We start from the raw sequence: 13,093 nt of genomic DNA on the forward strand, positions 1-13,093 counted from the left end.
CTGTGGCTGCTGCCCGTAAGACAGCAAAAGGTGCAGAACAAATGATGCCAGCACAGGAGAAAAAAAAAGCAGTGCCAAAAAAAAAGGTGCAACAGGAGAGAGAGGAACACAGGGAAGCGGGAGGCAGGTGGTTTGGGAAGCTCCAGGAGACTGTGGAAGCACAGAGCTGTGTGCTCAGACTAAGCTCCGGAGGAAAGGAGGATACTTCACACAAACAGCAGTGACAGGGATATTAGTGTATTTAGTGTTTGCATTGTGAAAGTCAGGATGGCACTTTATGGCTATAAAAACCCTAGCCCTGCCCAAAAGATAGCTTTACAGAACTTGTTTCTATTCCCAACAGGTCTGAAATCAATGAACCGTATGTATATTTTAACATGTTCTTTACAACTGCCTCTGAATTTTCCCAGGGAGAGATAATCTTTTAAAAAGTGAATGGAGCATGTCAGTGCCATCGGCAAGTGTATTGATAGTAGAGAAATACTAAATCATCCTCTGACATTCTAAGATGATAGCTACCGGTTTAAATTTAAAAACCAGTCCAGGGACCAACTGTTAGAGATACTTCTCATTGCCGCTCTTCGGCAATTTGGGCTTTGTTCTGGCCGCTGAACTTTTGAAATCATCAGAAGATAAATTTACGGTCTGTGTCTGCTCAGGGGGAAGATTATTAAACAAGCAGCCCCAAACAATTAAATAAAACCTTAGCTATATGCAATAATTTTAATTTAGTCCTTTGATATTGTTCATCTGATTAAGTTCTTTCCAAACAAACTGCACACAGAGCTTGGCCTAGGACGAGCGGACTAAGCCCATATGTATCCTGACAGGGGTGTTTACTCAAACGGAGTTATCCCAGCCTTGCTGTGCGTACTTGGGGACGCAAAAGGGCCTGGGGACAGGAACTCGGAGAACAATAAGGATAGAGAAGCTTAGAGGAAATAACCTACTGGGAATAGAAAAATCAGTCAGACAGGAAGAAATCAGATATTGAGAAGATGCCCACGGAGAGAGAGCGAGAGATGCCCATGGAGAGAGGTTTTGAGAGGAGCAGTGTGGAGAGAGGAGCAGTTTGGAGAGGGAGGACAGGGGCTGACAGCACGAGAGGGAGGAAAGCAGTCACAGGGGTGCAGCACCCCAGTGAGGGAAGGGATGCAAGTCACAGGGGGCAAAGAGGAAGAAAGCAGATGGCCCTTAAATAAACTTTGACTTAGGGAGGCTGTTCTTCAGCCAGCAGACCAGTATTTCTGACTGCAGAAACTCTTTTTTCCTTCCATGTCTTGCTGGACAGGAACAGATGGAGAGATAGGCCTTGACCGTCTAAGACCTTTTGGCTGAGTTTGAGACTGCCGTGTCTGCCCCATCAGTGGGCTGGGGCAAAGCGGGGCTGGTTCGGGCGTCCCTGCCCCTGGGCCCGGGGTGGACACGGTAGTCCTCTACAGAGGCAGCAGACAGCGATAACAAGCAGCCGCAGGCAGTAATGCAGCCCTTTAGGCACCGCTGGCCTGACTGCAGCCCAGGTGCTGCTGGTTTTGACTTGCTACTCATTAACAGGGTTCAGGCAGTATGGTTCCCTGCCACAGGACCAGCAAGGGCTGGGGATGCTGCAGCCACGCAAATCCTGCCAGCATCTGCTCCTCATGGGCCTGCTGGGACCTGGGACCTCCCCTGTGGATGGACCATCCCCAAACCCTGGCATCCTGCTAGGTGGGTAGCACTGAGCTGGGTGCGAGGGAAATCACTCCCTCCCAAACAAGGTTCCCTGAGCAAGGGGGAAAGATTTCTCCCTGCCATTCTAACCTGGTCCTCAGTTTGGGAGAGGAATAGGGCAGGATGGGTGTCCCCAGCTTGGGAAAGAACAACTTTTGGGGCCTCAAACTACGCAAGACGCTGCAAGGAGGGTGCCAGGCGTGACAAGAGCAGCGGAGTGGCAGAGGAGGGGATGCACATGCAAGCCACCTTCCAACGTATCAGGGAAAATGCCTCAGTGCGGGCACCAGGCGTTCCCGGAGGAGACCAGAGTCACTGGTGAGGGGCTTCCAAGGGTGACAAGGGAGGAGATGGTGCCTACCTGCATATTGGGTGCAAGCGCTGAGCGTGCAGCCCATGGGGTGGGCATGCCGGGCCGCCAAGAGTCACCCCGACGGGGGACGGCTGGGGGCTTACAGGGGCGGCGAGGGAAGGAGGGAGAAGGCAGGGGGCCCCCACGGTGGGGTGAGGGTTTCTCGGGAGGGGGGAACAGCCCCTCTTCTCAGCGCCCCTCCGTCCGCCCCCCCCCGGCCGTGACCTGTGCTCGGCAGCGGGCGGCTCCCGCGGGCGCGGCGCAGCGCGGATGAGGCGGGGGGAGAAATGGGCGCGTGCGGGGCCGGGGGGGCGGGGGCGCTCCCCGCTGCCAGCGCAGCCGCGGGCCCGGGCTGGGCAGCGCCGCCGCTCTGTGAGGGGCCCGCGGATGAGCCCCGGGGCGGGGGGCGGAATTTGCGCCTGGCTGTTTGCTTCCAGAGCTGTCGGGAATGAATCGTCTTCTGCAGGATAAAGTCCCTGTCTACGCGGGTGAATTGCCCGTGTCCAAAGTCTACTGGCAGGAGGCTGCCTGCTGCAATCTCCGCGAGAGGGATGACTTTTACAATATATGGGCTGATTGCAAATAAGTTACTAATAAGCCGCTTTGGTGTAAGAACGGCTCTATGCATTATTTCCTAAGATCTGTTTATTTGCAAGTATTTCTTTCTTTCTCTTCTTTAAAAAAATGTTCGGGAAAATAAAAAAGTACAGAAGTTAATATTTAGACATTCATAGTATTAAGTAATAGAGCTATAAACTCTCAAATACGGCACTTTCATTTTACTTAACAATATATAACACAACAGCGACAGTGAGAGAGGCCAAAACAAAAGCGATCACCAAAATTGTTGTGACAGTACAATTACCCGGCTAGGAAATTTATTCAATATGCTTTACCATTGCATTGACACAGCAGGGAAAAAAAAGCCCAAATGGTCAGAGAAGAATACAACAAGGCAGGAGGTATTTGGAAAAAAAAAAGGATTTATTTTGAAATACACTTTTAAGAGATAGTTTGCCTCCCCGATTTATTATCGATGTGCATCTGACACGACGATACGAAACAAATGAAGAAAACCACATTCTGTACAGAGCTCTAAAATGAGCCGCGAGTATCTACAACATGAGCTTTACGCCTGGGTGTGGGTTGGAGAGGGGCCCGATCCTGCAGTCCGCACTCTCTAAACGAGTTTCGCAGACGTGTGGTAGGAAAGCTTGGCCCCGAGTCTGCGTGTGTGTCTCCGTGTGTGTGTGTGTGCGTGTCTGTGAGTTCCTACAACACAGTCCTTGAGCAAAATGGGCAAGTTGGAGCTGCCGGAGCGGGCGCGGGTCCCTGGCTGCTCTAGAAGTCCTGCCGCGGGGTGTGAGTTAGACTGTGCCGCCGTAGATCACAGTTTCGCCTGAACACTTTGCCGCACTGCTCACAGTTGTAGGGCTTGATGTCTGTATGGGTAAGAAGGTGAGTTTTCAGATTACTTCTTTGATTAAAGGTTCTTCCACATGTGGGGCATTTGTGTGGAGATTCCTGTTCAGATTTGAAGCAAGCAAAGGATTAATCCTTCACAAACTACCTTTTTTAACGTATTACTGCACTTTTTTTTATCGCAACGCACAATTTGAAATATCGGGGTTAAACACGAACGAGAACAGCCCCGGGCGGACAGGAGAATGCCTACCTCGCCCTGTCCTTCCCCAAAAGGTTTATTTTATAGTTCTCGATTCCTGGCATTTCGCGCTCCTGGGGCGCAAGGGAAAGCGGCCGCCGCGCCGTCCTCCCGCTCCGGGGCTCCCACTGCCCGCCCGGCGGCCGCGGCTGTCCCGGCGGGCGGACAGGGTGCTCCGCGCCGCTCCGCACCTCTCCGCATCGCGCCGCGCAGTCGGGCTTCCCCGCCGCCCCGCGCCTGCTGCCGCCGAGGCAGGGCTGGAGCCCTCAACGAAAAACGCCTCGAAACGGCAGCGTGGACAAAACCAAACCCGTGGCTCGCTCCCCGCCGCCAACCGCGTCCCTGCCGGCTTTACGTCCATCTCCCGCGGCCGCCGTTTTCACGCGGGACTCCCGCGGCCGCGGAGGTAACCGCCGACCGCTTCCCTCTCCCGGGGAGACACGGAGCCATCAAGTGCCGGAGCCCACTCGCTCCCCTCCGCACCGGAGCCCCGTCCCCCCGGCAGCCGCCGCCCCCGCCCCGCGGCGGGCCGAGCCGGGCCGGGCCAGGCCGGGTCCACGCCGGCGGCACACGCGCGGAGGAGGCCGGGGAGCGCCGGGCTCACCTGCATGTGTAGGGTTTTGTGGACCGCCAGGGTCCTGGACTGGCAGAAGCCCTTCCCGCACTCCTGGCACTTGAAGGGTTTCTCTTTGGAATGGATGTACCTGGAAGGCAACCCGAGGGGTGAGCGGCGCTGCCGGGAGCGCGGGGCCACCTGCCCCCGGGCCCCGCTCCCCCAAATCCCGCTCCCCCCAAACGCCCCCACCCCGCTCCTCCTCCCCCTCCCTCCCGTATAATTCTATTTATGGTTAAACTCCTGTATCGGTTCAAAACATTTGCAATAATTCGTATCGAGGCGTGATTGCCCTCTCTGGTGACAGATCGGGACAGCATCTGCTCCGGCGGCGGGACCCGAGCCCGCTCTCCCCCAAAGGCAGCGCGAATCCTCCGCACGGCGGCCGCGGGCATCGCTCGGCACCGGCCGCCGGGTGCGGAGGTGGAGGGGGGCGAGACGGGAAGCGCCCACCTGCGCCCCGTCCTCCTCCCCGCACCCCCAGGACCGCGCTTCAGAAGCACAACAGCCCCAGGGCTTCACCCCAAGCCCCCAACGCGGGTGCCCGTCCCACGCAGAGCGAAGCTCTGGCCCCTCCGCAGCCGCGGAGTTGGAAAGGGGGTTTTGCTGCCTTCCCGGCTCAGCCCAGAGTTGCCGGAGCGGCTCAGCTTCCCTCCCCACCCCGCACCCCCCCTTCGAGCGGCTCCCCTCACCCCGGCTCCCCACGACCCGGCCCCGGTGGTCCCTCACCGGTGGTCCCGCAGGTGGTCCTGCCTCCGGAAAGCCTTGTGGCAGATGTCGCAGGTGTAGGGCCGCTCGTCCGTGTGGGTCCGCTCGTGAATGAGGAGGTTGTAGGACTTGGTGAAGTGCCTGCCGCAGAACTTGCAGATGAACTCCTTTTTCGTCTTGGAGGGCAGGCGGCCGCGGGAGGGCTTCCTGTCCGGGGACAGCTTGCTGATGCCCGACAGGGGCGAGGCCAGTCCGGGGCTCAGCTTGGCGAGCTCCCCCACCTTGGGGGGGTCCTCCTGCGTGGCGGCCACGGCCAGGTTGGCAAAGTCAAAGCGGGGCCTGTCCTTGTGCAAGGCTGGGAGGACGTGGGCGATGGCCCCTTGCTTGGGGTGGAAGAGGTGCGTGGCGAAGGGGAGCGCGGGGAAAGGGAAGCGGGAATCCACCAAGCCCTGGGCGGCCGCCATCTCCGTGATGGTGGAGCGCGTGATTTCATGCACATTGGGGTAGCCCAATGTCCAGTGGTTCATGTGCATGGTTTGCACGGCGCTGAGTCCATACAGACCTTGCAACTGGTCCACAGCTGCGGGGAAGGTGTTCACAGCCTGGAGGAAGGAGTAGTTGGTGAGCTGGAGGGACGGGTGCAGCGGGATGGGGGCTGGCAGAGCCTTGCTTCCCATCTTCCCGGGGCGGGCGCAGGCCGGCGGTGCAGCTGGTGCCTCTGCTGGGCTTTCGAGATAGGGAGAAAATCCTGGGAAGAAAGAGGAAAAAAGGAGGGGAAAGAGTTTTACTGAGAGCAGCGTGGTCCCCCTTTAGCCGAGGCGAGCGCAGCGGCGGAGCCAGGGAGGGCCAGGCACAGCTCCGGTGCGCTGCCTTGCTGTGGCCCCAGAGCCCCGCCGCAGCCCCGGTTCCCGTCCTCTGCCGGGGCCGGCGACCGGCAGCGACCCATCGGCGCGATCGCTTCGACCGGAGAAGCTACAGCGTAAAAAAAAAAAAAAAAAAAAAAAAAAATCACGCCCAGAAACACCCACCTGAAATTAAAATAAAAATAAGGCAACCGAAGGCGCTGCAGATTCAAATTAAACGTATCGTGGAAAAATGCACCCGGAACGAAGCCGTGGCCGCTCCGCTCCTTGCCGCCGTCCCCCCGCAGCGCCCAGCCCGGGCCGCGGCCACCGCGGGGACCCCCGGGGCCGGCTCCCTCCTGACCCCCGCGCCGACCTGGCCCCCGGCGTCGCTCCCACCCTCCGCCCGGCCTCCCGCGGGCGCGGAGGCCCCGACCCCGACCCCTCCTGGCTGGGGCCTCCCCGGGAGGATCACGGTGCTCATGGAGAGCTGAGGCAGGGCTGGGAGGCGGCGGGGGTGGTGGGGTGGGATAAACCCCGCGTTTATCCCAGTTCGGGTGCTTATTTTTCTTCCTTCAACAACAACTCATTTATCAAGATAGCCGAGGGAGAGAAAAGGAGCTCCTGCCCCGCACGCACACCTCCTACCCAGCCCCCCCGCGCCGCAGGTCCTAAATAAATCCACTTTGCGCTGAGATCCCTTCCAGATGGCCGGGGCCGCCCCACGCAGCCCGCCCGGGCCCGGGCGATCCCATCGGCGGCGAAGAAAGCGGCCGGCCCAGAAGCCTCCCCGGCCCGCCGAGGGCTGCCCGGCCCGGCGCTGCTCCGCAGCCGGCTCGCTCCATCCCGCAGGGCCGGGAACAGCGAGCGCAGCCCCGGCGGGACGGAGCCGTCCGGCCGAGCCCCCCGCACCCCCTCCGCCGTCCCCCGGCCGGGAGCTCCGCCGGAGCGGCGGGGCCGTGAGCTAACGAGCGGTGTGTGACTGTCAGAGGGTTTCACTCAACCCATTCAACCAAAACTGCCGGGCCCGCTTCTCCCGCCGCCCAGGGGGACCTCTCGGCGTCCCTGGGGAAACGCTCCCCTCCCGCGGGGCAGGGGGGCATCGGCGCGGGGGGGCAAACCCCTGCCCTCTCTTTTTTTTTTTTTTTTTTTGCTTTCTCTGCGGGTTCACTTCCAGCAGCCAAGCGGCTGCCACGACCCAGAAAAGCGGCGTCTCTTCCCCAGCGCAGCGAAAGCAAGCGCTGGGGTCTCTCCGGGCCTGTAAACAAGAGGTAGGGCCGAGGGTGCTCCAGCACCTCGGTGGAGGAACTGGTAACGCGTAGTTTCCCAGATAAAAAAGACACTCTTTCCCTCGAAAAAAATCCCAAACCAAAACCCCCAAAGCAACAATAAAACTAAAGGAAACCCTCCGAGCGCAGAGCCCGCGCTCCGGGAGCGACGTCCCTGCCCCTCCGGGCCGCTGCCGCCCCGCAGCCCTCGCCGCGGCCACACGGTTCGGGCCGCTCCGCTGGCACCGTGCAGCCTCCGGGTGGAAAGCGAATTTTCGATGTTTTTTTCCTAAAATACCTTTCCTCCCTGTTTGTGGCACCGCACTGAATTGGCCCTCCGGGGAAAAAATGCGGCAATGAGGTCGGGTGTGAATTGCAGCGTTACCCACCCCTGTTTTCGTTTTCCTTGAATCGTGGCTCTCCCGGATTTCCTCCGCTGCTGCCCAGATTTTCTCGTTTGTGATTGTATCGAGACCGGGGACGGTGTTATCGATACGACCTATTATATATGGCGACCTTTTTTTTTTTTTTTTTTTTGGCGGGGGGGGGGGAGAAGAAGGGGGCGGTTATATATAGATACTTATTTTTAAAGATGTCGTAGTGTGAGTTCCTATTCGCTTTCCTCCAGGAACCGACACAGCGGCAATAAAATCGCTTTTCGCTGGCTCCTGCCTCCATCCCGGCTCGCTGTGGCTGGATTTCGGAGGGAGCCACCGGCTATGAGCAATGACCGAGGTAGATATGGGATTTCTGTAGGGGAGAACTTGGTCTTTTACAGCCGCGTTTTGCGGCTATGCGTGGGGATGTCATTGCAGGGCGCTCATTTCGTGTCAAAGAACCAAATCCTAAAAACTATTCCGAACAAGAAATCCGTATTTTAACGCAGAAACTCTTAAAACTACACCGTTGCTGCAACCACGGTACATCTATTACTATTTGTACTCGGAAGTAACTTTATTAAAACCTATCAAAAAAGACTAGAAAGTGCCTTCGTGCGTGACTTTAAGACTACTTCTAATAAGGTGCGGGAGTAAAGTCAACCAAAAACGGATGTTACTTAAACTTTGGCACTTCCTTTTCCCTTTCCATTCAGAGCGCTTAATTAAATTAAGCCCGGTATCTCGGCAATACGCCCCTCTCTACCTGCCTGCTGCTGACCTGCCGGCGCTCCCCTTCCTTCCGCGGCGGGGCCGAGGCCGTGTCCCGAGCGCGCCGCGGTCGTTCCCGGGGAGCGGGTGGGCCCCGGGGCGCCTCCGCTCGCCACCAGCCTCACCCGCGGTCGCCGCCGCCCGCTCAACCAGGTATATTTCCACGGACCAAGGACTTCTCCAGCGCGACCCGCGGGTCTGCCCCACAGTCCACGCACGGACCGGCTCCTCCCCGCGAGGAACTTCGCGCGAAGGACATCGGCCGCGCACTCCGGGAGGCCCCCGCCCCTGGCCTCGCACCAACGCGCCCGCGGCGTGCGGGGGGGACCCGCAGCCCAGACGCCGCGGGGCTGCAAACTGAAAGTAAACTCGGCGGCCCCGCGCTCCCCGCCAAGGGGACGTTCCCCTCCCGGGGCCCGGCCGCGGCCCCGCCGTCCCGCTCCCGCCGACGGCAGCGGGGAGGGCGGGCTGGGGGAGCCACTTACCTACCGCAGCCGGCTGCTCCTCCCGGGGTAAAGCCGAGGCGGCGGCCGCGGCACCTTCACGGAGACATTAGATCCACAGCGGGGGCGCTCAGCGGGGCCGGGGCCCGGCGGCGGCCGGCATGTTGCGGAGGGCTGGGCGGCGGCTGGGAGCTCTGGCTGCGGCGGTCCCGGCGCCCCGGCATAGACCGCCGCCACCCGCCCGCAGCCTCCCCGCCTTCGACCCCGGCGAGGCTCGGCGCGAGTCTGAGCCGCCCCCTGCCCGGTCCATCACATTTCAGCGGTGAGTGGCGTGGAGCTCTGTCCCCGCCCGCCCGCTGCCGCCGGCCCACCCCGCGGCGCGCACAGCCCCGCGCTCGGGGCCGCGCCGCTCCGCCCCGACGGGACGGGACGGGTCCGCCCCCGGCCCGCCCCGCCGCGCCGGCCCCACTGTTTACTTGTGTTTGGGTAGCAACTAGGTTTTAAAGGGGCAGGACGCCCCCCCCCCCCCCCCCCCCCAACCTCCGCGTCACCTAAGGTGACTTTTCCCTCCGAGAGCAGCCCGTCGCACCCCGCCCCGCTGCCGCGGGGATTTGCGCGCTCCCTGTGCCACACCGCCCGCCTCGGCCGCCCGTCGTGCCCCGTCCAGCCTACTACGCGCGGCGCGACTTGCTTAAATAGTTAAAATAACTCCCCAAACCCAGAGCGTGGGGGTTTTGTGGGCGCCCACGTCTCCGAGGGGACCTGTAGGTGAAGGTAACGCTCACGTCCGAATGGCTCCGTGGCCGTCGCGTCGAGTCGCCCGATGGACCGACACTTCAGCCATTCGGTTCTGCCCTTTCACAGATATTTAGGCGCCTAAAAGCACATTCAAAAGGAGAGGAGAAGCGAAGCGGTGGCATCCCCGTGCGCGGTGACTAAGCACACAATCCCTACCTGGAACAGACAAATAGTTTCGAAAGCAGTTTCGATTTATTACCGGGGAATTTACTGCTAAATGGGGCCTCTGTGACCCTCTTCGAATTTCTCGATTAAAGCACTGTATTCATTTTCGTCGTTAGCTGCAAGACGGTTGGTTGCATACAGCTAATTTGGGTTGAATTTTTATCTGTAACGTTATCTTGTTCTGTGCATTACTTAAATCACATGTATGGGGAATTTATTGTATAATCTGGACCGAAGATTGGAGGTAGGCTTTGAGAAGTATAAAAACATGTTACAAGAAATGGCATTTTAAAACAGTTTTGAAAATGTTTCAAGGTAGACTCTATGCCGGTTAATTCGAGCCCGCGAAAGAGAAGAGGACACAAGTGACGGCTGCATCGGGATTATTTTTCTACTTTTAGTACAGTCAGTAGAAAATATTAATCAAAGAGAGGGAATAGGAGTCGGCAGAGGAAGGTTTGGAGGTGTCCCCTCGCAGGGCAGCGCAGCCGAGGCTGGCGCTCGTTGCAGCCCGCGGCTGCCGCCGGACGCCGGGCGCTCGGACTGTTTTTCGTTTGTTTTCATAAAGTCCTGCTTCGAAAATGCCATGTTTTAAATCCCAATCACCCTAAATAAATTGTATTTCGTCTCCTCGGCAGTGAGGACACCGAGGTTCACAATTCTGGGAGAAGGAGCGATACTCCCGGGCCGGGTGCGAGGTGGGTGCGGGTGGCCGCGGGACCCCGCACGGGGCGAGGGCTCACTGGCCGCGGCCGGGCTGGGGGGGGCGTGCGGCAGGACGCGGGGCCGGGAGCCGCATGCCCTCGTTGTTTTGCTTTCTCGAGCGAGGCCGGTTTCTTCAAGAGCGAAGCGGAAAGAAGACTTTGCAGTGGCATTTTCCGCCTCGCACTGTTGTCTTGCGAATGTCAAGGATGACCCCCCGCTCAACACAAGGACCGGAGGGGGGGTTGTTTCGGGAGAAACATAATTTCTTGCCCTTTACAGCAAGGAAAAATAAGCCGAACTTGCTGGAGAGAAAAAAAAAAAAGAAAAAAAAGAAAAAAAAGAAAAGAAAAGGAAAAAACCCCACAATCACAACAAAATAATAAAAAACCCCCTCCAAAACAACCACCACCTCCCCAAAACCCAAACTGACCAGGCAACGAAAAAGCCTCAGAGCGGAGGGAAGTGCGGAGGGGACTGGAGCGGCGCAGTTTGCTCCCCGGCCGCTCGTGGTGCGTTTCGGCAACGCCGGGAGCGGGGTAAGCCGCGCTCTCCCGTTATCGGCAGCGCAGCGGCAGCTCCGCACGTCTGCGCTGGCAGGGAGCGCCCGCTGACCCCGGCACGACACCGCCCGGCCCAGCCCGGCCAGCAGGTGCGCGGCAAGAGCTGGCGGCGAGACCCGGCCGATACCTCCGCGCCGCCCGGCGTATCCGCACCCGCCGGAGCCCGGGATCGCTCGGACGTCGGGGGGGCTCCACGGCAGCGGGTACCCGTCGAGCAGGGGTGACACTACGGGGGCACGGGCCACTGGGTCCCGCCGGAGCTCCGCGCTTCCGTGTCACCTTTCCGCGTCCACCCCGGGCAGGCTCCTCCAGCCCCCATGGGCCTTTCCTCACTGCCCGGTGCGCGGGGCCGGCACCGACGGCCACCCCGCAGCCTGCGGGGCACGGACACTCCCAGCCCGGGCAGGTGCCCTGCTTCGCCTCGGCAGAGCCCGCCGCCCCGCTGTGCCCTGGACGGGACGGGGCTTGGGCTGGGGGGGTGGGGGGGCCGCCGAGAGCACCGCGTCAGGCGGCGGCGGCCCGCGGTGCTGCAGTGCCCCCTGGAGGCCGGCGTGGTGCCCTGCCCGCTCCGCCCGCCGCCGGCGCCGGCTCCGTCCTGCTCCGCACCCACCCGGGAAACGGGAGCCGCGGTGTCCCGGGGAGGGGGGGGAAGGCAGCGGAGCTCTTCGCGGGCGCCCGAGCGCGCACCTCGTGCCGCCGGCTCCCATCCGCGCGTCCCGCCCGTGCCGACACCGCCGCGATCACCTCAGCCTTCCCCCCCGCCCTCTCTTTTTCGCCCCTCCGAAATACATCCCGAGGGCTGGACTCCGTCCAGGGGAGCGGGGAGATAGGCGGTGTTTGTCCTCGCTGCGAGGAACAGATTAAAGCTGTTCAAAGCTGTTCTTTCGCTGGCAGTGCAGCCGGGGCAAACCTTGACCACCCGCCCCGTCCTAAACACAGAAATGCGCCCGCGGGGGGCGGGGGGGGGGGGGGGCACCGCAGCTCGGCGGCAGCGAGGCCCCGTGGCGGAGTTGGCCGGCCCTCCTGCGGAGCATTGTGCGCGGCTGCGGTGCGCGATGCACGTACGAAGTGGCTCAGACCTGAGCAAACCGCCGCTGTCAGCAGTGGGCGGCTGCGGTCGCTGGGGGACTCACCCCCCCACCCCCCTTAAAATGAATGGGAGGGGGGAATTCAGCGGGAGCCAGGAAAGCGCCCAGATCCGGGAGCGGAGGGAGAAGGGGAGGCCGGGAGCGGAGTCGGCGCAGCCGGTGCTGTTGCAGCACCGTCCCGCGGGGGTACCCGGGCCGACTCTGGCTCATGGCAGGAGCTCTACCGAGGGAAGGGGCCGGGAGCAGAGTGCCCGGTGCAGTTCCCCGGACTCTGGTTATGGAAACGCCCCGACGGCTCCCGACGGCCGCTGCCTCGGGGAGTGCTGCCGGGGCGGCAGGGTAGAGGTGCCGCTCGGCGGCGAAAGCACCCGCGGGCCGGGTCCCAGCCCCGGGCTGCCGCTCGCCGACCCACAGGCCGGTGCTGCAAACGACTCGGGCTGCACACGCTGAGGACTTATTTAATTTTTTTTTAAAGGAAAACAGTGGCCGCCCGTCGATCTGGCATCTGATTCCGCTGGTATTTCTTGGTGACTAAATCATCACCTACTTCACTCAGATTTATTGGTGTGGGATTTTTTGTTTTCTTTTAAACGTACCAGTCAGGAAATGCCAAGGTTTAACAAACAGGCGTAGGCGGCCGGAGGCGAAGCGCTAGGCAGGCTCCGGGGGACATCGCGGATGCAACTCCCGCTCAGCGTCTCCCTTTCCCACCCCCACCCCCACACCCCCAGACTCGGATCCCCATAAAACATCGCCGCGATTAATTTCCATAAAAGAAGAAAGCAATTAAGCACACAACGACCTCAGCGGGCTGGATCTCGCCCGCGTCTCCCCCCGGCGTGCAGCCCCCGCCATCCCCTCGCCCGCGGCCCTTGTCCGCGGTCCCCGGCCGCGGGGCTGCCCCCGGGCAGCAGGGAGCGGGGCGAACTGCCCTGCCCGCGGCACCGCCGGCTGCCCGCCCCCACGGGTGCCTCCTCCTCGCCTTCCCCTCGCTAGGGAGCACCGAGCCCCGGGGGGGAGTTTTGCTCTT

At 60.9% G+C, this 13,093-nt stretch overlaps 1 protein-coding gene across 6 annotated transcripts; it reads right to left on the reverse strand.

Moving 5' to 3' along the window:
* Window positions 1-3,027: 3,027 nt before the first annotated feature.
* On the reverse strand, window positions 3,028-9,090 carry OSR2 (odd-skipped related transciption factor 2). Of its 6 annotated transcripts, none has more exons than XM_054816153.1 (4): window positions 8,794-9,090; window positions 5,068-5,794; window positions 4,330-4,429; window positions 3,028-3,586 (listed from the first exon to the last, which is right to left on the reverse strand). In XM_054816153.1, exons 2-4 carry the CDS (start codon window positions 5,721-5,723, stop codon window positions 3,404-3,406), a joined length of 939 nt encoding a protein of 312 aa, XP_054672128.1. In that variant the 5' UTR covers window positions 5,724-5,794; window positions 8,794-9,090; the 3' UTR covers window positions 3,028-3,403. The 6 variants fall into 6 exon arrangements, with proteins under 6 accessions (XP_054672128.1, XP_054672132.1, XP_054672127.1 ...); XM_054816157.1 differs by having other exon boundaries at window positions 3,028-3,504; window positions 8,790-9,090; XM_054816152.1 differs by having other exon boundaries at window positions 8,790-9,090.
* Window positions 9,091-13,093: the final 4,003 nt, after the last annotated feature.

This window comes from Grus americana, chromosome 2 (genome assembly GCF_028858705.1).
Source record: "Grus americana isolate bGruAme1 chromosome 2, bGruAme1.mat, whole genome shotgun sequence".
Lineage (NCBI taxonomy): Eukaryota > Metazoa > Chordata > Aves > Gruiformes > Gruidae > Grus > Grus americana.

Coding starts and splice junctions, on each gene's coding strand:
- OSR2 (XM_054816153.1), bottom strand. CDS start 5,723: ATGGGAAGCAAGGCTCTGCCAGCCCCCATCCCGCTGCACCCGTCCCTC. Junction 4,430..5,067: donor GACCACCTGCGGGACCACCG/GTGAGGGACCAC, acceptor GTTGCCTTCCAG/GTACATCCATTCCAAAGAGA. Junction 3,587..4,329: donor ACAAAACCCTACACATGCAG/GTGAGCCCGGCG, acceptor AAATCTGAACAG/GAATCTCCACACAAATGCCC.